Raw genomic sequence first — 21,865 nt, forward strand, 5'->3', positions numbered from 1 at the left:
TTAGTTTTACAAATATTGATTGAATTGTCTACCTGCAAAGAGCTGTATTATGGCAATCAATGAATGAAAGACAATATACAGATTCCCTCGATAAAACGATGTTGGCCTTTTATGTCGCTGCTATTTCCGTGTTCACAAATCTTTACTTTTATCTTTATCGTGATTATTTGTGATACTCTTAGATCTATTAGCCTCATCTCACTTCATAGTTGACTGATTTAGGTTGATAGATATGTATGTGAACGATTAAAGCAGATAAAAGGTGTTAATTCGGTCCATTATCTGGATAGATTCGTTTTTCATTTGATAACACTCAATATTTAACACAACTAGCAGCAAAAAATAATGTCACGGTAAATTCATTCCATTTTGTTGTGAATTCACAATCAATCTGATAATTGTTGTTATTTGCTCCTTTGAGTCGCTCAGTTACAATATTTACACTTGTTTCAATGACATATGAAATTGGTGAGTCATTCCATTGTGATAACTAAACTAATTAATCCACGTCTTTTAATAATTCATAGACAATAAAAATTCAATTTTCCATAAAAATTAGTGTAAGATTAAGGTGAAATATTCACTCACATTGAATTGAATTGATGAAAGCAAGAAAAACAAAATTCCAAGTGTTATTTTCAAAAATGAGTAGAGGAAATCGTTGATTCACGTGACAAAATTAAGGGAATTAAACATTGTTCATTTTAAATTAATCAAAAGCTATAACAAGCTATTACCTTAAATATTTCCTAAGATATATTCTTAAAATCATTGATAAAGTTTACGAAAAAGCAAAAGCTGAATAGTGTATAAGTTAGAGTTGAAGTGAAAAGGCTATTCTCACTCCAGCTATTACTCTTTGCTCCAGCTCGTGGTTTAGAAAGCAAAAAATGTTTGTAGTTTCTTCAGCTGATAAGTGACTCGCATAAACAACTCCTCAATTTGTGTATAGTTTTGCTGTTAGTTTGTGTTGTGACGAGTTTCAACAATTGACCTATTACAAAAACATATGTTAACCAGGATAACATAAGCTTAGTGCATTCTATTCTATCATTATCACATTTTCAAACACTTGTTTACTTTGTTTCTTGTGAGTTCCTTCTTTATACTCAAACTGTGATTTCCGTCTTGCATCTATACTTGGTTTATTTCTCATTTAGTGTTAATCGCTACCAATCTACCTATTGCCTGATGATTATTCTCCTACCAACCAGTATTCTATTGAGGCTCTCTTACTTCAACAATTTGTTTATTGCTCTATTTTAATTGTCATTGTATGATTATGAATACATCTCATACAGTCCCTGGAAGCTCATCAAGTGCTCCTAGTTATGATGATCTTTATGGACATGATAAGCCTCCTCCAAGCTATCAAGAAGGTTGGTTTTACTTTTTATTTCACATTTGTTTGTCTGATATTTATTCAATTTTGTTTTCTTTTTTAGCTATTAGCTCAGGCCCTCCACCACCTTACATGGAATCTCCATCTCCAGTTCCTGGTAACTCAGTTCCACTATCTGCTTTACCAAGACAATCTGTCAACTATTTGAGGTCAACTACGACGACTGTTGTTCCCCCAACTAATCAACCTAATTTAAATCTTCCAATTTTAATGAATGACGCCTGTCCGATTTGCCAGGTATTAAAATCATTAAAGATTGAGCCTTAGTAAATGAGTGCTACCTCATTTAATCTCTGAAGAAACAAGGACCTTAAGAACTTTCACAATTTACCATTCATCTCCAATCTGAGTTGTCTGGTATTGATTCATTCTTAAGTCTAATAATTTGGGTACTATGCAATTCACATTCAAAATGGGGTAAAACTCGTTTCCCAAGACTATATTTTAACTGTATTATGGCTATATCAAGCTGCTCTACTTTCATGGTCATATTACTGATATTATCCGCTTCATGATTGTCCTTGCTTTTGAAACAGTTTCACGTGCTGCATGTGACAAATTTACTAATTTTACATTGTCTTTCTGCTTATTTTTAATTTATATTTTACTCTATTTTTTCAGGGACCATTATTAACGGACTTTCCCTTCCTCTGTTGGGTTCTAGCTTTATGTTGGTTTCCAATTGGTGTACTATGTTGTTTAATGTCTGCCAGGAAACGTTGTGGATCATGTGGAATGACATTCAGCTGATTTGACATAATCTGATTCTATTTATTTACCAGTAACCCTTTTCAAATATCTACTTGTATACAAGAAAGTATTTCATTCTATAAGTTGTGTTTTTTTGCTAAGAGCCCTGGCTCTTCTATTGATACATTTCTAATCATCAGTTTTGTAAATGTATATTTTCTCAATGATTCATCTATAAATAATTTGGGTTTCAAAACCTGACAAAGGTTTGCCCGCCTGTGAATTGATCTAAAGTTTTGTTGAATATTTTTTTCAACGCAGAAGACAAACTCAAGTTGTGCATTCGTGTTTGCGATTTTGAGGATATCTTTAAACAACTCAATTGTCTTTTTAACGAATGAACCATGTTTGAACAACTGATTTCAAGTTTGATAATTATTAATGCATCGATAATTTGATAAAAAATGGACTCAGTTGAATCGACAATTGTTTAACTAAAGATAGAGGTAAAGATCCAAATTAAAGAAATGAAAGCTCACTGCCATCTTTTGGTTTAATCATGTGTTTATTAGATTACGATGTATTGATAGTTTCTAAGCTCATATTGATATAAGTGTATGTTAATTGAATTTTATCCCAATTAGCTCTTTCAATTTAGCATGCATACGCAAATTGTTGCCTCGAAACTAAATTTTAGCAGTAGCACCAAGAAGTTAATCAAAGTCAAGGGGAAAATACTGATTATACATTGTAACGTGATAACCGAGTTAGTACCAAGGATATATTATTCTGATGAGAATCAAGTTTTTCATTTCGACCGAGAATAACTTATGTAGCAAATTCAGTTACAAGCATTTTATTTTTAGAGATGTTTAAAAATCTCTCAATCACTACAATTAAATATTGCAATTAACATGCTAAACTGTTGCTGGATTTAATTTACTTACGTAAGTAGACGTTAACGCGAAGAGGTTTGTCTGTAGCTTAACTTTCACAAGTTTTGTATATTATTTATTTTATTGGTTTCTATTGATTATTTGATACAGATGGTACAAGTTGAATCAACAATCAATAATGATTTACTGCAAATTGTAAGGTAAAAATTATATCACATTGAAAATATAATAAACCTTTACTGCCATCTCTTGGTTTAATCAAGTGTTTGTTATCACAACAAAATGAAATTAACTTTTTCATTGTTTTTTTTTCTGTGAAACAGTTTTCAATCAATTAACCTGCTTTATTTATCTATGGATGTTAATTTACTGAATGTTTTATTTAGGTTTAGGTTTCTGTATAAATTTATCTGTATTGTTTATCATTTACAATGAATGAAACATTGAATGATGAAGGGCAACAATCCTTTCATAGTGAAGTGTCGATACCAATGGAGATAGTCTTTATGGGCTTAAAGTAGTGGTGAAAAATTCAATTTTCAAACTAAAATTAAACGAATTACGTTTATTTATGAGTCGAAGCAATTTATCAAAATGAATTTACTCGCTCAATTTATCAGCTGATTTAATATCAATTGTTGTTTTTCATTTCTCTATCTCCATAGTCATGGTAAATATTTCATTTTATCAAAAATGTTGTTGTTATAAATCCTATCTATCGGTGAAGTACCATTCTAAATTAGTAAGATTACTTGATCAATTATTCAACTGCCTGTTATAATTTCGATGAGCCATTCAAGTAGTTCAAGTTTTCTGCTGAATGATCGTCATCGTTTATCTTTATCGAACTCATTTTACACCCAATAACCACTCAACGAAACCAACCAGACATCGTGTTATCAAGTGAAATTTGTCAAAAAAAGGATACCCATTAATTCGTCTCCAATTTGTTTAAATCATCATTTAACGCCAACTCATCTCGTCTGATTTTCAATTTAATCATTGCTGTTCAGTGTTGCAGTTTTAGTCTTTCAACCCTTTGCCATAAAAAAATAAACAACCAACAAAAATAATTCAATAGGTAAGTTTACATTTTTCATTTGTCTTCAAAAATATGATTTATTTTTTATTTTATTAGACAAACAGAATTGAAGATGGCGGATAATTACACAGAGAAATTGGAACAATTAAAGTCTCGATTCGCCGAGGAAGGAATAAGTCCAATCGTAGATGATCCAGAATATTTAATCAAGTTTCTTCAAGCTCGCTTACTTGATGTTGAGAAAACAGTTGTTTTAATGAAGTGTTATCTTGATTATAAAGCTGGGAATCCAAATATGTTTAGTTTACCATCTCGTATTAAACAAATTTTTGATACAAATTTGATGAAAATATTGAATACACGATCAAATTCTGGAGAAGCATTGATTCTGTTCAGACCTGGCGCTTGGAATCCAAGTTTATTTAATTTTGATTCAATTCTATCAGCCGCCTTGATTAGTCTGGAAATGGCGGCATTGAGTCCAGAGAGTCAAAAATGTGGCCTTATAATGATATCAGATATGGAATCGTTTGGCTGGAAACAATTGAAACACTTTACTCCGTTCCAAGCTAAAAAACTGGCCAATATCATGGAGAAAATAATTCCACTTAGAGTTAATGCCATTACCATTTTCAATCAATCTAAATTTGCTGAATTGGCTTGGACTGTGATAAAACCTTTCCTCAGCGAACATCTGAGATCAAGAGTTACATTTCATGGAGCTGATTATAAACACCTTGAAGGTTTCGTTCAAGATTACAAATCATTACCTGATTCACTTGGCGGACAAGGAGGTCAACTTGATTGTTCAGACTTCTATCTCAATTTAGCCAACAATGAAAGCCTTTTCAAATCATTTGGTTATTCATAGTTTTACTCACTTGTTTGTTTCTTTGACAAAATTATCTTGACACGATTGAGGCCATCAAATTGCCATCCTTTTAGACGAACAGAAATGTAAGATATATTACTATAAATTAAATTGTAATTCAATATCATTGTTATTCTGATCATGGATTTGAATTTTCCATGCGATTTTCCAGATGAAAGCGCATCGTTTTTATTATACATTCACTGCTATCAACAGATAATCCTTTTCAATGGAAAATCTCAAGACAAGACATTTATATAAACAATTGTTAACAAATAAATTCAATTTCAAATAAAGGATATATTGAGATTCATTTTATTGTCATAGTTTGTGTTAAATTCAAATTATTTTTCATTGCCAAGTACAAGTTCACCTTTGGTCTGGATTGTTTCTTATTATTGTCATTTTAATATTGTTTTTTAATCATTATGATCATTGATTGATTTTGCTGTTTTTTTGGTTTCTTTCGTTTTAATCGCAAGCTTGCTATTTTTGACGATTTTTTTGAAAGATCTACGAAATTTTAGTCATAAAATGTTCCAACTTTCATGGATAATCTTTACTTTTTTTACTGCAAGATAAAACAATCGAATCATAATAAAGGTTCTTCGTCACTAGGAACAACGTGTAGCAGCTTTTGGCAAAAAATTGTGATATGATCTGCGATGGAAGAAAAGAATAATTTCATTAATTTCTGATCGTTAAAGAACAATTGATTAGAAATATTTAAATTTAAAAAGGATTTACCAATCATTTTGAAGCGAATCTTATAATAAACAAATGGTATGTAAACAAAAGCTCCACCAACTATATACAAACTCGCGTAAAGATATTCAATTTGAGGATTTTCAAGAATTGGAGCAATCACGAGGTAGAAAGATATAAATGAGACTCCGATAGGTATACTTAAATGAACCTGATAATGAAAATGAAGAAAAGAAAACATAAGTTAAGGTAATTTACAGTTTAAAATTAGAATAATTTAGTGAAAAGTTACCTTATAAGGCCGATTATAATCTTTATATGGACTTTTATAACGAAGTACAACTAAAGATAGCATCGTTAAACCATAAAATAACCACGCTGTAAAACTGAAAAAGTCTATTAAACTTTCAATGTTTCCTGGTATAACATAGCAAATGGCAAGTACTGCCTGTAAAAATGCAAGAAAAACAAAAAATAAAGTTAATTTATGGCAACAGATTTAAAGAGTTCACATCTTGCTTACATTGAAAATCAAAGCAGGCGAAGGAGTAAATCGATGAAAATCAACGAAAGACAAAACGTCAACAAGATGACCTTCTCTGGCAGCAGCAAAGGATAACCTAAGAATGATTTGAAACAATTTTTAGAAACCAATCGTAATTGAAAAATAAAACTTATGTAAATAATCAACAAAAATAGGAACCTTCCACTGGTAAAACATGATCCATTTCCAGCACCAAAAGATGAAACAGCAACGGCAATCGGCATGATAACGGAGGCTGAGCCAAGAACTCGTGCACCCCAATTCTGCAATTAGAAAGTCATAAAATATAAATGACATGACACCAATTAAATGTTAAAGTAATTTGGTGAAACAAAGAAACCTTTGTTGTCTTCATTCTCTAAAAAAACGGTTATTCATCTCAATTCACTTACAACAGCAACTGCTTTGGACGAAAGTATTTCGCTGGTTGGCATAACAGTCATGTAGGAAACGTTAACCATAACATAGCATAAGGTTACCATTGGAATACCATAAATAATTGCTAATGGAAGATTTCTGGTAATAAATGGGTAAATAAGTTGTTAACGTAAGGTAAGTAGGCGAAACCAATTTACCAATGATTTGCAAGCCAATCTGTTAGACTTTAATCATTTGATATAATTTTTACACACCTGTATGGATTAATAAGTTCTTCTGTAATATAGTTGAGATTGTTCCTGGAAATAAATTAAGGATGAAATACAATTAGTTATCTGAGAAACAGAGCAACATGCATTTTGGATAACTTACCAACCATCATAGGCCCAAAGGCCACTGTAAAAAGCAGTAGCGATATCTGAGAATGAAAAATGAGATCCTTCAAATCCAGTAGAGATGTATTTTGTCTCTCCATTAATTATCACAATCAAACCTCCAATTACAATGATGATTATTGCAATGAGTTTGGCAGCGGTGAACACATTCTGGGTTCCAGTTGCCAAAGAAACACTATGACAATTGAGATAGGTTATGGTTACTGTAAACAAGAGAGGATTTATTGTGAAAATGGGAAGTCAGGAAAAATAGAGAAGGATAAGTGATCATAATCAAAGAAAGGAAAAAAAATAATAAAATAATTAATCTAACATGAATCATTGATGTTAACAAGAGCGTAAGAATTGACAAATTACATCGAAGAAAAGCTATTACTTACACCATATTATTAAATCACATATCTTATATACATAAATTTAAAACTTGAGGAGTCAATCAATCAATAAACCGAACAGATTGATCCAAATTTGCACATAATCAGAAACTAATAAACAACTAAACTTGGTAAACAACTATGGTTAAAGCTGTAAAGAGATAGCCAAAGAAAGGCTAGGAAATCAATTATTAATAATAAACAGCTGAGCACAGATGATGACAGTCAAAGTTGAGTTATCGGAAAAGAGTTATTGAACCAGAGAAAGATTTACAATCAGATAAAGATGAAAAGGATAAGAATTGACTAGATAATTGTTGAGACTGAAATTTGATTTATTTTATAAAAGGTCAATCAAGTATGATTGAAAAGCACACAAAATAAGTGAAGTAAAAGATGCGAGTTATACAGAAGAAGGCACTTGCTTAACAATAGTTGAAAGGGAAAAAGTGATTAGACTAACGGCTTTTGTTGAGGGATGATTGTTTAAGTGAAAAGAGTAATTACATAGAAGTTAATGTTAACCATCACCACAGTTTATCATATTTCCTATGCAAGATGATGATCAAAATCAACAACGATTACATTAATGTCAGATACTCTGAAAGATCTTATAAAATAAGCTCATGGGATGAATGAAAATGGATTGAGATAGAGAAAAAGATATTAACTTGAAGATGAGTTAAAATACATTAATCTGGTTTCTATGAATATTTTGCTCAATATTTAACTCGATTCATTTTAGCTGCTGAAAATTTCAACATGAACAGATAAATGTAAATATAAATGTAAATATGAATGTAAATACATGAAGCATTTCTGTCTTATTATCACGATTACATCAATTCTCAACCCAAAAGTCTAAATCCATGGAAACAATTTTACAGTTGGTTTCAGTTAGATTCTTAATGGAATGACCATTAAACATGAAATCTTTCATTTTATCGATATTTTCTGATGATTACTTTAACTAATAAAATGAATTCAATATAAATATTGTTTACACTCACATGAAGTTTGTCATTGCTAAGATATTTAAATAATAATTAACTGGTTGAAGCTGATTGAATCAACTGAGTAAATGTAATAATATTGAAGAGTAATCACAAATTTAGAAATGATAAAATGATAAAAGCAATTTGGACGATACAAATGTATTTGATACAATGTTCAACAAATAATGAATCGATCGTGACAGTTGTAATCTATCAAGACACAATTAGGTAAACTTGAAAGCCAAAATAAAACTGCAAACAATTCAATCAATAACAAGTGAAACCAGAAATGTTAACATTGGCAATTGATGTAAAAATAGCTTTATAAATACTGTGCGAAGTTGAAACTGAGCAAAAAATGTCGATTCTATTCTTGGATAATCAAAAAGGTAACTAATTAAAATACACAGTTTATTATGTAAATAAATGTACATGATTTCAGGTGAGGATTAGATTTTCAAATGAATGTGTCAAGTTGTTAACAACATTGTTTAACTTACCAATGGCCAAAATTGTGATTAATTTAATTATAAAAGGTTCAGGTTCACAGCCTAAGTAAAACGGTGAGACAACGTATTCACTTAGGGTTAGACAAATTATGGCCAACATGGCCGGCTTTAAAATGAATACAGAAACCCATGAGAAAAGAAATGCTGGAAGACCACCGAATGCCTCCAAAATGTATGAATATTCAGCTCCTGATTTAGTAATTAAAGTTCCAAGTTCAGCATAACACAGAGCTCCTGGTTAAGTGAAAGGTGAAAAGAAACCAGAAAAGGAAATTACAAACCATTAAAAAAACCTAAATAACCAGCTTTGAGTATTTACACCAGAAAAAAGAGAAGAGGGAAAAACTTCAACATCATGTATTATCATTATAACATCATGATATCAGTTAAAATTGAGATCAGCTAAACTGCCAGCCATTTGATTGTTACATGAAAACATAAAACCATTAGAAAATCTTTTGGGTTAATAACAACGAAAACTGGTTTCCTAGATTTGACATCAGATTGACATGGGTTGATTAACAATCAGTTAATTGCGTTTCTTTCAAAGCTGATTGGATTCCTTAAATAGTTCAACCTCTGTCTTTACATGATTGCTTTTTCTGGTTATTTGAATAATCACTTTTGTAATTGGATAACCTGTGAATCCATGAGTCTTGTCAAGTGGATTTTTATTGTAACAATTCATATCTAAATTCATGTTTCTGGTTTAATGAATGAAAGGTAAATATTAGATGAAATATCATATAAAATACAAGACATGGAGACAGCATTTTCACCTTTTAAAGGTAAACTTCTTAATGGATAGTTTAGGTTAATCGATTCTGGCTGGAAACAATATTTCAACCTTATATTACATGTTATACATGCATTGTGAGTCTGACATTAATAGATATGGATAGTGAATCAAAAAAAGGAGTTAATAACTCACCAAGCAACGAAACTAACCCACAACTTGTCCAGACAATTAAACTTAATCCTATTGAACCAGATCTTTGGAGGACTCCTTTGGGTGACACAAAAATACCTGAACCTGAAAATATTGAAGCAAAGATTGATTTTAAAATAAAAGTTGAAAAGGTAAAAGGTAAGTCCATTTGAAATGAAATGTTTGTTTTGGTAAACATTTGTCTTGTTTTTTGGGTAAATCGGGTTTTCACTTGACTTTTGGTTTTAAAAATTTAACGAATGAGTTAGATATTAGTTAGAAGGTAAACTAACCGTAAGAATTGTTAATTGTATCAAATTAATAGTGATTGTTAACGGTTTATTAAAGCTGCTTTGGTAAATTGCCAACTTAATCAATCTCAAAGAAACAAAACAAAGACAAAATTATGGTTAACCGAAAAAAAGAGTCAACAAATGAATAATTAACCTTTTATAACGCTATTTACATGATAATCAATGAAACAAAGGAGTAAGGATATTGAAATAATAATCAATAATTTTTATGAATATGTTGTATCAATAAATGACATCAATAAGTGGTTTATGACTGCGAATCAAATGTAGATGTTTTGGAGCTTGAATTGATTTTTTCAACTAATTGTAATCATTCACTATCAACATTGATAGACAGTACAGGGTGAAGATTGAAACTGAAAAGCTGAAAACATGAAAGCATAATTTGATTAAACAACTTAACATGGGTATAAAATGAACCTAAATGTTACATTGTACACAAATTTACAATTAATTTACTGGCAGAGTTTGATTGTGTTATTGAGTTAATTTAAACTTATTGTCTGGTTGTGAGTTGTCTAAGATTAGTTAACTAAATTGAATTACAGGGAGAGATGTATTTTTGTCTTTTGGAATGGATCAATGTTTGAACTTGATGTTACCAGCTTTGTTACATTTCTGGTAAGAGTTGGGATATTTGTTAAGATACTAATTCAATTGAAAAGTTGAATTGATGATTAAATTAAGTTGAAATTGATTAACTCAGATTGACTTACCTATCATAGTACCAACAATTAAAGCTGTACCCGAAAGTAAGCCAACTCTTCGTTTAAGGCCAACCAGTTCAGTTACTTTGTTATTTACTTGATGAACGGACGGTTTAAATGGATTGGCATTGTTCATCGTTGATTTGATTCGGCAGCAAAGGCCATCCTCAGTGGTTACTAATCAATTGAAATTAAAGCAATCAATTGAATTGCCAAATAACAATCATAATTAAATAATTGTATTCTAAGTAAAACAAATAAACTGTATCAATCATATGTATTAATGGATCGACAATTATCTAATCAAAGATTAAGATCCTGGATCATCTTGTATCTACTTTTAAGTAACGATTTGAACTGATATCTTTTAAGATCAAAATATGTTTTGTCTTTGTTATATTCGCGGTTAATTTTGATTGTGGACTTATGCCTCTTATTATTTTTGATTAATCTATTACCTGTTGTGTTTTTATAATTGTTTTATTTGACTTATCAGTTGTGCAAACGTTAAATTGTCAATTTAAATGTGATTACTGTCTATGGTCTAATTGGATTGTACATTTTGTGTGCCTTAGTATGGTAAACTGTAAGATATTTGATATTCATTAATTACTCACGGAAGGCATCAGTTGCCATTTTGTTCCCATTTTCGGACTCCTCATCAATTATCATCATGTTACAAAAATGAATAAATCATGGAGAAGGTCGAGAGAGAAAGAGAGGGGAGTAAGAAATAGAGAGTTGAAGAGAACCAAAGAAGAAGAGATAAAAAAAGGAAAAGGAAATGGTAAAGGTCGATATTATGCGTAGGAGGTTCTGAGATTATGATGACGAGGTAAGAGGGAGAAGAAGAGCAAGATTATGAGTCAAAACAATGTGTCTTTAAAATGTTCATGAACATTATCATCTCTGTAATTAACCCGCAACACCAAGAAACTGGAAAGAGCAACAATATCATCAACTATTAATGCGCCTACTACAAAAATCCAGTTTACTAAGCTAACACTGGACTCGTTACAATATGGTTAACCATGGATCATTGGACCGTAAAGGATGGTGAAGAAAGCAAAGAAAAATGAACAATTTTCCATTTGTTATTTAATATCATGTTCAAGGTAAAGGAATGAATTGAACGTCTACCAGATTAGAGGAGAGAAGGAGAAACATTTTGAACCGGAAATCTTTCGAAACATCTAAATGTGAATAGAAGATGAATGAAAACAGAAAGAAGGGAAAAGATGAAGATAAAGTGAAAGAAGATGACGATTTGAGGATGAAAATCACAAGACATGAGATATTTGCTTTTTGTCTTTAAGGTAAAGTGAAATGTGTCTTACTTGATGATGCAAAAATATACTTGATCATCATTTGAACGAACCTGATATGGTTACAAACAAATGGGAGTTGACTAACAATAAACTTATCTTCTCTTTCTTAGGTGTCTCTCCAAAAATGTCCCACGGTTCCCATAACAACTGTAGGATGTGGATGAGGATGATAAACCGAGATGGAGTAAATAACTTGATGTCTTTTGGATAAACCCTCAACTGTTTCAACTGCAGTTTGTTAATCGTCATTGTTTCATTTCAATTTATTGTCATTCCTGTTGATGCATGCAATTTCATTGACCAATACCATAACCAGAAAAATATTTCAATGCTGTTCAATCATTTAATACCAAACTCTGGTGGAAATTTCATTAACTCACTGGGAATCGGTTAAATTACATGCTTGTTACTTCTTGATAACAGGTATTGTCACTCATTTTCGAGTAAAGAAGAGGATTAGACAAGCGATTTGATTCAAATGATTGACTTTTAATTAGCTGGATGCAACTAATTGACTATTTAGTACAGCTAATGGATAAAGCGACAGAATTGGCCATTTCACATTTGTCAGCAACTTGGATGAAAATTTCGCTACTGTTCATCTCACTGTATGCTAATTTTATAAAGTTTAATGAACTCAAATTATCTGTTGGTCTTGGCTCATTGTTTTAATCAATTAATACAATCGAGCGACATTATTAAAATGTCAATGTAAGCTAATATTGTCATTGTATTTATCTATAGTCTTATTGATTGAGATGGAAATAAAATCACTAAAATAACCATTACTGTGTTAAAGCATAAAACATTGAGTTGTAATGGAAGCAAAAAATCATTTAACTCACATGGGCTACCAGAAATGGGTAAGTGATGATGAAAGAAGGGGAAAAGTAAAGGCAAAAGACGAAGAAGATGATGATAAATGAAAGGGGAAAATGTAAGTAGACACTTTGAGAAAGAAAGGGAAGATTGAATGATAACAAAAAAGAGTAGGTTTTCACTGATTTTGCTTCTTTTTTAGGTCAAAATGAAATGGTTAATGCAGACGATATTGTGTCTTTACAGCTTATAACTGTGTTGCTGTTTGGGTTAAAGGTTGGCTACTTACCTTATTTTTTAATGTCTTTCAATCCAATTGTTACGGCAGTAGAAATAAATTATCATAATTGATGACACATTTGGAGACAAATTTATAAAATAACAATTTGAGCGAATGATTGTTTAACTAAACAAATAAGATGAGATCGGTTATTAAAAGGTGATATGAGTGATAGAGGGTTGAAATGCTTGTTTATAATGGTCTGTACAGTTCTTTTCGAGTCTGATTTTGCCTTCTTTAATAAATCCAAGTTAGATTTAAAGGTAGATCATGAAAGATATTGCACGGAAAACCACGAGAATCAGAACAATGTGAAATGAACAAGTGAAATTGAATCAGTAAGATCAGGAAGGATAGATGACAGACTCTGTAAATTTCTGGTTCGAGATCGCAATAACAACTGCCATCTATATTGAATAATAAAAGATCGAGAACATTTTTAGGTTATTTACATGTTTTTTTGAACCAACTATTCAGAGACTCTAATTGGATTTTCAGACTTTTAAAGTCTTCCATAATGGTTGACAAGTTTATCGATTGTTTATCTTCGGCAATAGACTGATCAGCCAATTTACCAAAAATATGCTTATCAATATCTCGGATCGGTTGAAGTTGAGTTGCATTGGCCATTTTTGCTCGATTACTCAGCTTCGATGACTTGGAAATGGCCATATCATTGGCTTGACTAACATCTCCTTCCAAATTTATTTTGCTTAACGCATCTCGACTCAAAGTACTTGAACCATCGAAATCACTGCTAGAACCCGAAATACGTAATGGTGGGTGAGGTAATAAAAGACTTTTCCAAGCCCAATACTTGATTCGATTGTTTTCCATATGAACAGGAGTCATTGGACTTTCAGATGCAATAGCATGATGGATTGGACTAGCTCGAATTTCTTTCAACGGTGTTTCTAAGCCTTTGCTTTGCATCATACTGATCCACTTTCTAATATCTTCAGGATTAACGCAGGACAATACATATTTACCGGTATCCTCAGAATTAGGATCGACAACCAGCAAATGAAATGTAGTTTTAGTACTTTGAATATCAGGTCGATTACATCGATGTATCTCTCCATAAAATGTCCAAAAGACAAAATGAAAAGGATTCAACTTTTAATTTAGATACTTTACCTCGAAATGCAGCTTTGTTTCATGGTGCCGGGTCGGACATCATTTCAAATACACTCAAATGGATGATGTTGTATCTGGTCAAGTATCCTGAATACCAGAATAAGCTACGAGATAAAATTAAACAGACCATTGGATTGAATAGGCAACCAGAAAATGTGAATCGACAAGAAATGCCTTTTACAATGGCCTTTATTTACGAAACCTTGCGATTCTCCTCAATAGTTGCACTCAATTTATTGAGAAGACCAACTGAAGACACTAAAGTTGGAGGCTATTCAATACCTAAAGACAGTCTTGTCGTATTTAACTTCTGGTCAGTCCAAATTCATGTGATAATCCGATAACTTCATCAACATTTCAATTTGAGGTTATAAATTGCACAAAATGAACAGATAAATTCACGTTAATCTACGAAATCATTTTATTTTATTAAATCATTAAATCATTCATTTTTATCAAAAAATAATTAGATAATTTGATTGGTTCTGAGAATTATTGTATTTATATCTCAAATCAACTAATCAAGTAAAGGATCAGCGATTTACAAATGATCTGAATATTTCTTGGTTGAATATGTATGGAGCTCGTCGCTCGGATGCACCTCGAATGTAATCATCCTCTTTGTAGCATTTGCTCTTCAGACATCTCTTTGAAAAAGGAGCCATTTTTAATCCCCAATGTATGCCATAACATCCGACAGCAATCCGGCCATTTGAATGTTCTTTGGATAGTTATATCCCATATAATCATGTTGTTTGTATACCATGGTTCCATCTTTGATGTTTTGTGCGCGAACTCTTTCCATTCCTTTGATATCGAATAAATAGCAGAACATAGTAAACTTGGCATCAATGATTGGTGAATGAACCGTCTGTTTGATAAGATCACCGAACAAAAGGAATGCGCAAAATTCCAATCCAAGTGCATCATCTGCCCGTTTACAATTATAAAATGATGAAACACAAATGATTTTATCCAAGAGTTTCAAGTGGGTTTCACAGTCGATGAACAAAGACACGAAATCAGCAGTTTGGTTAGAAACTATAATACGATCGTATCCGTTAAGTATATCCATTACGTCAGTTCGCACTTTGCAGAAAAAAGGAGCATATTTCCAATGGTCATGAGATAAACCATGCAGTTGGGTGAGTGGTCTTGAGATACCACCTGATGGATGTCTGATGAGACTATTGTATATCAATTGGCCCTCTGAATTGACAACAGAAACCCAACAAGGAACCGACTTTTCAGTTCCATTTACCATGGTGATTACTACATTTTCCATATCGATCGCGCAAACTTTAAGCTTTCGTCTCTCCAATTCTCTCCTGGCACTGAGAATTCGTTCTGAATGGTTACTTGGCAGATTGTAACAATTGATGGATGGCAAAGAAATTTCTTCCAACGCTTCTCTGTATTTACGTGCCTCTCGTGCTTTAACCTTAGCGATGTGTTTGTCGCGATTTCTCATTCGCCATTCAAAATTAGATTGCGCATTCTGTGATCTTGTCCTATTGCTGGAGGAGAGAGACACTGGAGGTGGTGGCTGGAGGGTTTTCGGCTGATAACCGTCAATAAAGCTCATTTTGATATTCACTGTGTATAACTCTCAGGGAACTGAAACGAAAAAAATGACATTGAATATGATAAAACCATAACAATATCACTCACAGAAACTTCACTGAGTACACAGAGAATGAGAAAGTGAGAAATGTGAACATACCTTGATAATTGTTGCGTAACGATGAAAAGGATAAGAATTGACTAGATAATTGTTGAGACTGAAATTTGATTTACTTTATAAAAGGTCAATCAAGAATGATTGAAAAGCACACAAAATAAGTGAAGTAAAAGATGCGAGTTATACAGGAGAAGTCACTTGCTGAACAATAGTTGAAAGGGAAAAAGTGATTAACCGTGATCCATTTGGTTTGGACAAACAAAGATGACTAATCGAAGGGGTTGTTACATAATAAACGCAGACAAAACACACGCTTTAGTCAGTAGCAATGGTACTTATCAGATAACCCCTTCAATTTATGACATAAAAAAGCAATGAGTCATCTTTGTTTGTCCAAACCAAATGGATCACGGTGTAGACTAACGGCTCTTTTGATGAGTTAAAATACATTAATCTGGTTTCTGTGAATATTTTCCTCAATATTTAACTCAATTCATTTTAGCTGCTGAAAATTTCAACATGAAAAGATAAATGTAAATATAAATGTAGATATGAATGCAGCATTTCTGTCTTATTATCACGATTACATCAATTCTCAACCCAAAAGTCTAAATCCATGGAAACAATTTTACAGTTGGTTTCAGTTAGATTCTTAATGGAATGACCATTAAACATGAAATCTTTCATTTTATCGATATTTTCTGATGATTACTTTAACTAATTAAATGAATATGTGTAAAGTACTGCTTAAAGATGTGAATAGTTAGATTTTCCATTTTTCGACCCCTCATCGTTTTTATTCTAATTCTAATTCCACAATGTTGCTTTTCCATTTTCCAGTTCTACAGGTGCATCTACACTATGGCCGAGCATGTGAGCAGTGAACATACATTATTACATGTATTACCGGCTTTCTCATTCTTATTATGTCAAGCTTAGATGATAAATTTAAGGAACTCCAAAAAAATTTGGTTTCTATCATTTGCAATTGAATAACAAAGTCGCTAAAGATGGAATCCGGTGTTCATAGCGCTGAATGAACTCAGTCTAAGCCCGAAATCAATAAACCAGATTCTTGTGACGAAGAGGACAATGATGGCCAAAAAACATCAATATTTGACCAAAGTACAATTCCATGAATCATTAATTTCTTTAGGAAGAGCAAAGAAATGGAATATCTCAGCCCGGAAGAAACATTCCTTGCTGCCATGAATAATATGACACCTGAAATCGCTTGCAAAACACTGGTTAAGTTGAATAACATTATTTCGATTGCTGTGAATGAAGAGACTTTTGGTTATGGACCTTATGCGGAGTCATATGTTGCTTTAGTGCGTAAAATTCATATTCATGACCTCAATTATCAAGTACTGTGAACCCTCTCATATTGTCACGTCGTGGGATTAGCATTTCGGCTATTTTTCTATAATATTTAGGTGAAATAGCCGTTCTACGAATTTAATTTTACAAAAAAACATGAATTTTTAATTCAATTTTGTGATTTTTCATGTTTATTTACCCGATTGGTAAATCAAGCCGCATTAAAAACATAATTGGAGTCCTCTCGAAATTTAATTAATTAAAAAAGCTGAATTAAACTTAATTGTTTATTTCGTTACTATGACCACGGACATTTTGAGAGGGTGACAATATGAGAGGGTTCACAGTAGTCAACTTCAATCTTTGCGGAAAAACGATCTCCAGAAAACTCTGATCCATCAAAATCATTTTCTACTAGCAATAAATCTGTCAACAAAGAAACAGTGAGACTCGCAATCAAATGTCCTTAACTCGTTCATCTACTGATCATACTGAGTATTTATGATGAAGTAAGTTTCGAGCCAGGAGAATTCGAAAGTGGTGCTACATCCTTACCCCTTGCTACAATGCATGATCGATATGGGTCACATAGAATTGGTAGGCGCTCTAAAGATGGTCAAGAATCTAAAGTTTATCCAATTGATTGTAGATCCGATGACTTGAGAGAGATTTCATCTTCTACTAATGAAAAGTACCAGGAGCAAGAAACGTCTCGCAAGAAACAAGATAAAAATCGACGAAGTCCGCAGTAAACTTCAGCTCTATACAATAACTCTTTTCGATATTGCAAAGTTTTTTTCTTTGTTATCAATTTAAATTGTTTTTTGTCTCATTCCAAATCATGTTGATGCGAAGTATAAAACAATATTTATTCTAAAAAACACTATCTTTTAATCCCGAGGTCAATCTGCACTTATTTGGTCCATTTCCTCTGGAAATTGTCATTAAATAATTTACATTTACAAAGAGTTAAAACAGATTGCAACTTACAGACAAGCCCTCAGATTAATTTGATTTTATTTAACTGACATAAATTAACTGGTGTTGACTTTAAAAGTGGCAAGGTTTACATCTAACATCTAATTCATCCAATTCTTCTACTGATTAGATTTTTCTCTAAATTTCTACTTGTTTTGTGATCGACATTTTACAGTAATTAATTGGTTCAACATCATGGATCCTGTGAATGAAGAAGTACGTGCTAAAGCACACCAAAAGCTAGAAGAAACCGGAAAAAGAGATGAACTTAAAAGGTTGCTCCAAAGCAGGTTGGTCGAATCACAGTTCCAAGAGAAAGTGGCTGAAATGTGTAAAGATTACATCAAAGGAAAGGATTTAGATTCTTTATCGACAGATTCTGCTGTGGACGCAATGGTTAAGAACATCGCTCCGGACGCTCGTGCGTTAGTTCCTGATGAAGTGAGGAAGGAACTGGTTAGGAATATTGCTTCAATGATTTCTGGAAATCCTCCTCCACCAGATGTTGTGCCGAAATAGTCAAGGTGACTTATTCACAATCTGCCATTACCAAGCAACCAATCAAACTGCCCTGTTTATTAAATACTCTGGATTACAATGTTTAAATCTAGTGTAACTTGAATTATTTTTGAAACCCATTTTATATTCATAACTAATCAACTGAATAAACGTCTAAAAGTGCAACAGCCAACAAATCATCCAAAGTTACCTTTAACCATAGCCCTTCAACTTCCACACCTCATGTTTTTAGGAACCGCTTCATCTGAAATTAATAAATGTACAGAAAAATCAATTGAAATTTAAATAAACATGATGTGAAATTATATGAACTCTGAAAATTAAACTTTTTTATATCCATTCAGTCTACACAAGAAAACAAAAAACTGTCACTATTTACATTGTGATCAAGTCTGGGTATTTCTGATTCGCTTCGAAAATTGCCTTAATTTTTGCTCTAGTATTATTTTTCAGTGATTTTTAGATATTATTTGATCTTATTCAGATCGACATGCACAAATAGCAAATTTAGGTCGATTTAAATAGCGCACTTTACTGAGATCGATAGAGTTAGTTTGCTAGTTTATTTTAAATTTGATTTCGAATTCAATTTGGCTCAGTTCGATTTTTCAGATACATAGGATCCCAGATTGAGACATAAATTGACAAACAAAAATTTGATTTGATCTGAAAAATCACAAGTAGAAACATCGATCTATTGTATCCTAGAATATGAAAATGAAAAATCTTATAACCAACTCACTCTAACTCAACTCAAGAATTATAAGTGACAGTTTATATGCACTCTTGTGTATAAAAAAAGTGTCAAATGTTTTATTGCTAATTGTTGTATCAATCAACCAACTCACCTAACATTTTAGGATAATCAAGATTTAAATTTTCCATAATCTCGATGAACTCTTCCTTGGATGTCACCATCCTTGGATTGAACTTTTTTTCCTCCCCAATGGTTGACATTGTGTGGCCTGGATAAGTAAATGATAAAACATAAAAAACATTTAAACAATCAAAGTATAATACTTTGACTTACCATTGTAATCATGAGCTGGATAAACACTGTAGTCATCTGGTAATGTGAAGAGCCTAGAATGGACTGAATCATAAAGCTTGGATGGTGATCCTGGTATTATTTTAAGAGTCGAAAGAAAAGAAATGGACGGAATTCAGATTAGTTGAGAATAACTATCGTCTGAGTTTAGTATTGCGATGAAGTTACCTTCTTGAAAATCAGTCCTTCCACAGCCTCTAATAAATAGCGCATCGCCAGTGAATACTCGTTTATTGTAGTGATCAATCAAACTCATACAGCCATTGGTATGACCTATGAAATTAATTACATTTACAGTGTTTCTTGCATTTTCATGGTTCTCAGGATGAAACATTAGTCTATCAATACCTGGAGTATAAGTCACATTCAGCTTGACTAAGCCACAATCAATAACTTCCCCATCGTCAACACAAATGTCTGCTTCAGCACCACTCGATTCAGATACTATGCTCAGCACCTGTAATTTGCCATTAGTGTTTAATCTGTCTTTGATTAGTCCAGATCCAGTGATGTGATCAGCATGAACATGAGTGTTCAAAACATATTTCAACTGTAAAGGGACAAAATTAAACAAAATCATTGTATTTAGATGATAAGATCGATCAACAATATAAATAGTTATTTTTCTCTCACATTAGTAACATTGAATGTACTTTTCACTGAAATCGATTCATTTATTTGAAATCAATTATTGAACAATTAAAATAATCTATAACTTTCGATTGTAAAATTTGTAAAAGATAATTATAAGTATCAATTAAATAAACATGGATCAGAAATATTGGCAAAAACTGTAGTGTGTTAAGTTGTTTGTTGGTTAACGATCAATAAATTGATCAAGAAAGTGATCTCATAATATTTGTTAATCTGCTAAATATCACACTACAGTGCTTGGCAAGCAATGCTTGCTCATGAATCCAACACATGAATGCAGCACTAGCCTCACAACCCAATCGGTGCACCGGTAATCACAATTTCTGAGTTGTAAATCGAAAAAATGTCCATTAAAATTATCGATTGTACATAGAAATGTATATTATGTTGTGAATACATATTCGAGGTAATTTGTTCTAAGAATAGTTAGATTATGAAATCGTTGTTGGATTCCACAAGCAAGCTCTTTGCGAAAATTTTTCGATTTCGTCTTTAAACTGGTTCAACATTCTCATTATTTTCATGAATGCATAAAAGATATTTTTAAATTGATGATTGGCTAAAATTAAATATTGATGCTGCAATATTGTTATTCAATTAATGCTTACTTCAAGTCCAAGTTCTTTGACTAATTTTAGATCTCGATCAACTTGTTCCAGAACAGGATCAATGAGAAGAGCGGTTTTTTGATATTTGTCGCCAATCAAATAGGTGAAACAACAACAGGAACGGTCAAATAGCTGTAAAATCATTAACAAAGGTTAGTAAATAATGATGCGATCACGAAGCAAAATGCTAATACAAGAAACGTTTGACTTACCTGGCGGAAAATGGTACCTCCTCGAGCATTCATACTTTTGTTTAGTTTAATTTAGTTATGAAGAGCAACTGATAGACAATCAAGGTTGATAATTTTTTCGAATTTGCAGTTAACCAGAAATTCAAGAAACTTTTTAGTTAATCAAGTTTTCAATCCCTTCAACCTATTCGCTAAATATGAAACCTGCAAAGCTTAATAACTTCTGTCAGTATTAATTTGCTGAAAGTAGATTGAAAAGCAAGGTTGATCACAGATGAAAGAATAAGTACAAGTAATATCAAGTATATGAAGTAAAATAACTCGTAAATAAAAATAACTATTAATAACTAATTTCAAGCGACCTCTATTGATGAAGCCTATAAAATTGTGCAAATCGTTATTTAATGAGAATCATTATCTTAACATACAGAATTACCGAGCTGTCGATCATTTCATGAGTTGTCTGAAAACTGTCTTGTAAATTTTAATGACTTGTTGTGAATGTAAATTACTTTGCAGAATGTAATTAACAGTTGATACTGGTTTTACTTC

General features: G+C 32.1%; 6 protein-coding genes and 1 long non-coding RNA gene across 8 annotated transcripts; 4 read left to right on the plus strand and 3 right to left on the minus strand.

The window, feature by feature from the left end:
- The first annotated feature begins 917 nt into the window (after positions 1-917).
- LOC107368493 (uncharacterized) lies at positions 918-2,379 on the plus strand. The gene is made up of 3 exons (XM_015936318.3): positions 918-1,379; positions 1,446-1,639; positions 2,024-2,379. Exons 1-3 carry the CDS (start codon positions 1,277-1,279, stop codon positions 2,150-2,152), a joined length of 426 nt encoding a protein of 141 aa, XP_015791804.1. The 5' UTR covers positions 918-1,276; the 3' UTR covers positions 2,153-2,379.
- Positions 2,380-3,991: 1,612 nt separating this feature from the next.
- LOC107368492 (alpha-tocopherol transfer protein-like) lies at positions 3,992-5,214 on the plus strand. Its single transcript, XM_015936317.3, has 2 exons — positions 3,992-4,069; positions 4,127-5,214. Exon 2 carries the CDS (start codon positions 4,143-4,145, stop codon positions 4,899-4,901), a length of 759 nt encoding a protein of 252 aa, XP_015791803.1. The 5' UTR covers positions 3,992-4,069; positions 4,127-4,142; the 3' UTR covers positions 4,902-5,214.
- Positions 5,194-13,507, minus strand: sbm (L-type amino acid transporter sobremesa). Of its 2 annotated transcripts, XM_015936314.3 has the most exons (13): positions 13,187-13,507; positions 11,368-11,566; positions 10,760-10,927; positions 9,733-9,834; positions 8,793-9,035; positions 6,901-7,126; positions 6,783-6,827; positions 6,543-6,666; positions 6,310-6,413; positions 6,130-6,226; positions 5,899-6,054; positions 5,649-5,817; positions 5,194-5,561 (listed from the first exon to the last, which is right to left on the minus strand). In XM_015936314.3, the coding sequence occupies exons 2-13, from the start codon at positions 11,423-11,425 to the stop codon at positions 5,494-5,496; spliced, it is 1,560 nt and encodes a 519-aa protein (XP_015791800.1). In that variant the 5' UTR covers positions 11,426-11,566; positions 13,187-13,507; the 3' UTR covers positions 5,194-5,493. The 2 variants fall into 2 exon arrangements, with proteins under 2 accessions (XP_015791800.1, XP_089125541.1); XM_089269415.1 differs by lacking the exon at positions 11,368-11,566 and having other exon boundaries at positions 13,187-13,497.
- Positions 11,562-13,251, plus strand: LOC107368496 (uncharacterized). Its single transcript, XR_016199977.1, has 4 exons — positions 11,562-12,066; positions 12,189-12,501; positions 12,823-13,015; positions 13,100-13,251. It is a non-coding gene; the product is annotated as an uncharacterized LOC107368496 (long non-coding RNA).
- Positions 13,508-14,717: 1,210 nt separating the features above from the next.
- Positions 14,718-16,179, minus strand: LOC112539536 (uncharacterized). Its single transcript, XM_025162158.2, has 2 exons — positions 16,038-16,179; positions 14,718-15,931 (listed from the first exon to the last, which is right to left on the minus strand). The coding sequence occupies exon 2, from the start codon at positions 15,897-15,899 to the stop codon at positions 14,982-14,984; it is 918 nt and encodes a 305-aa protein (XP_025017926.1). The 5' UTR covers positions 15,900-15,931; positions 16,038-16,179; the 3' UTR covers positions 14,718-14,981.
- A 2,189-nt stretch (positions 16,180-18,368) lies between these two features.
- On the plus strand, positions 18,369-19,117 carry LOC149094810 (transcription and mRNA export factor ENY2-like). Its single transcript, XM_089269439.1, has one exon. The coding sequence runs from the start codon at positions 18,489-18,491 to the stop codon at positions 18,810-18,812; it is 324 nt and encodes a 107-aa protein (XP_089125565.1). The 5' UTR covers positions 18,369-18,488; the 3' UTR covers positions 18,813-19,117.
- Positions 19,118-19,603: 486 nt separating this feature from the next.
- On the minus strand, positions 19,604-21,690 carry LOC107368436 (uncharacterized). Its single transcript, XM_015936255.3, has 6 exons — positions 21,335-21,690; positions 21,123-21,254; positions 20,209-20,410; positions 20,029-20,133; positions 19,843-19,932; positions 19,604-19,777 (listed from the first exon to the last, which is right to left on the minus strand). The coding sequence occupies exons 1-6, from the start codon at positions 21,365-21,367 to the stop codon at positions 19,644-19,646; spliced, it is 696 nt and encodes a 231-aa protein (XP_015791741.3). The 5' UTR covers positions 21,368-21,690; the 3' UTR covers positions 19,604-19,643.
- Positions 21,691-21,865: the final 175 nt, after the last annotated feature.

This window comes from Tetranychus urticae, chromosome 1 (assembly GCF_039701765.1).
Source record: "Tetranychus urticae isolate SD_2017Ah chromosome 1, NJAU_TeUrti_SD_1.0, whole genome shotgun sequence".
Classification (NCBI taxonomy): Eukaryota; Metazoa; Arthropoda; class Arachnida; order Trombidiformes; family Tetranychidae; genus Tetranychus; species Tetranychus urticae.

Bases quoted from the DNA above. Each gene is read 5' to 3' on its own strand.
- LOC112539536 (XM_025162158.2), bottom strand. From the start codon at position 15,899: ATGAGCTTTATTGACGGTTATCAGCCGAAAACCCTCCAGCCACCACCT.
- LOC107368492 (XM_015936317.3), top strand. From the start codon at position 4,143: ATGGCGGATAATTACACAGAGAAATTGGAACAATTAAAGTCTCGATTC.
- sbm (XM_015936314.3), bottom strand. From the start codon at position 11,425: ATGATGATAATTGATGAGGAGTCCGAAAATGGGAACAAAATGGCAACT. The intron at 9,036-9,732 runs GTGAGTTATTAA...TCACTTAACCAG, and splicing joins TGGGTTAGTTTCGTTGCTTG to GAGCTCTGTGTTATGCTGAA. The intron at 6,227-6,309 runs GTTCCTATTTTT...AATCATTCTTAG, and splicing joins TCATGTTTTACCAGTGGAAG to GTTATCCTTTGCTGCTGCCA.
- LOC107368436 (XM_015936255.3), bottom strand. From the start codon at position 21,367: ATGAATGCTCGAGGAGGTACCATTTTCCGCCAG. The intron at 20,411-21,122 runs GTAAGCATTAAT...GTCCCTTTACAG, and splicing joins TCAAAGAACTTGGACTTGAA to TTGAAATATGTTTTGAACAC. The intron at 19,778-19,842 runs GTAAGTCAAAGT...TTACTTATCCAG, and splicing joins TCCAGCTCATGATTACAATG to GCCACACAATGTCAACCATT.
- LOC107368493 (XM_015936318.3), top strand. From the start codon at position 1,277: ATGATTATGAATACATCTCATACAGTCCCTGGAAGCTCATCAAGTGCT. The intron at 1,380-1,445 runs GTTGGTTTTACT...TTTCTTTTTTAG, and splicing joins TCCTCCAAGCTATCAAGAAG to CTATTAGCTCAGGCCCTCCA. The intron at 1,640-2,023 runs GTATTAAAATCA...CTATTTTTTCAG, and splicing joins ACGCCTGTCCGATTTGCCAG to GGACCATTATTAACGGACTT.
- LOC149094810 (XM_089269439.1), top strand. From the start codon at position 18,489: ATGGATCCTGTGAATGAAGAAGTACGTGCTAAAGCACACCAAAAGCTA.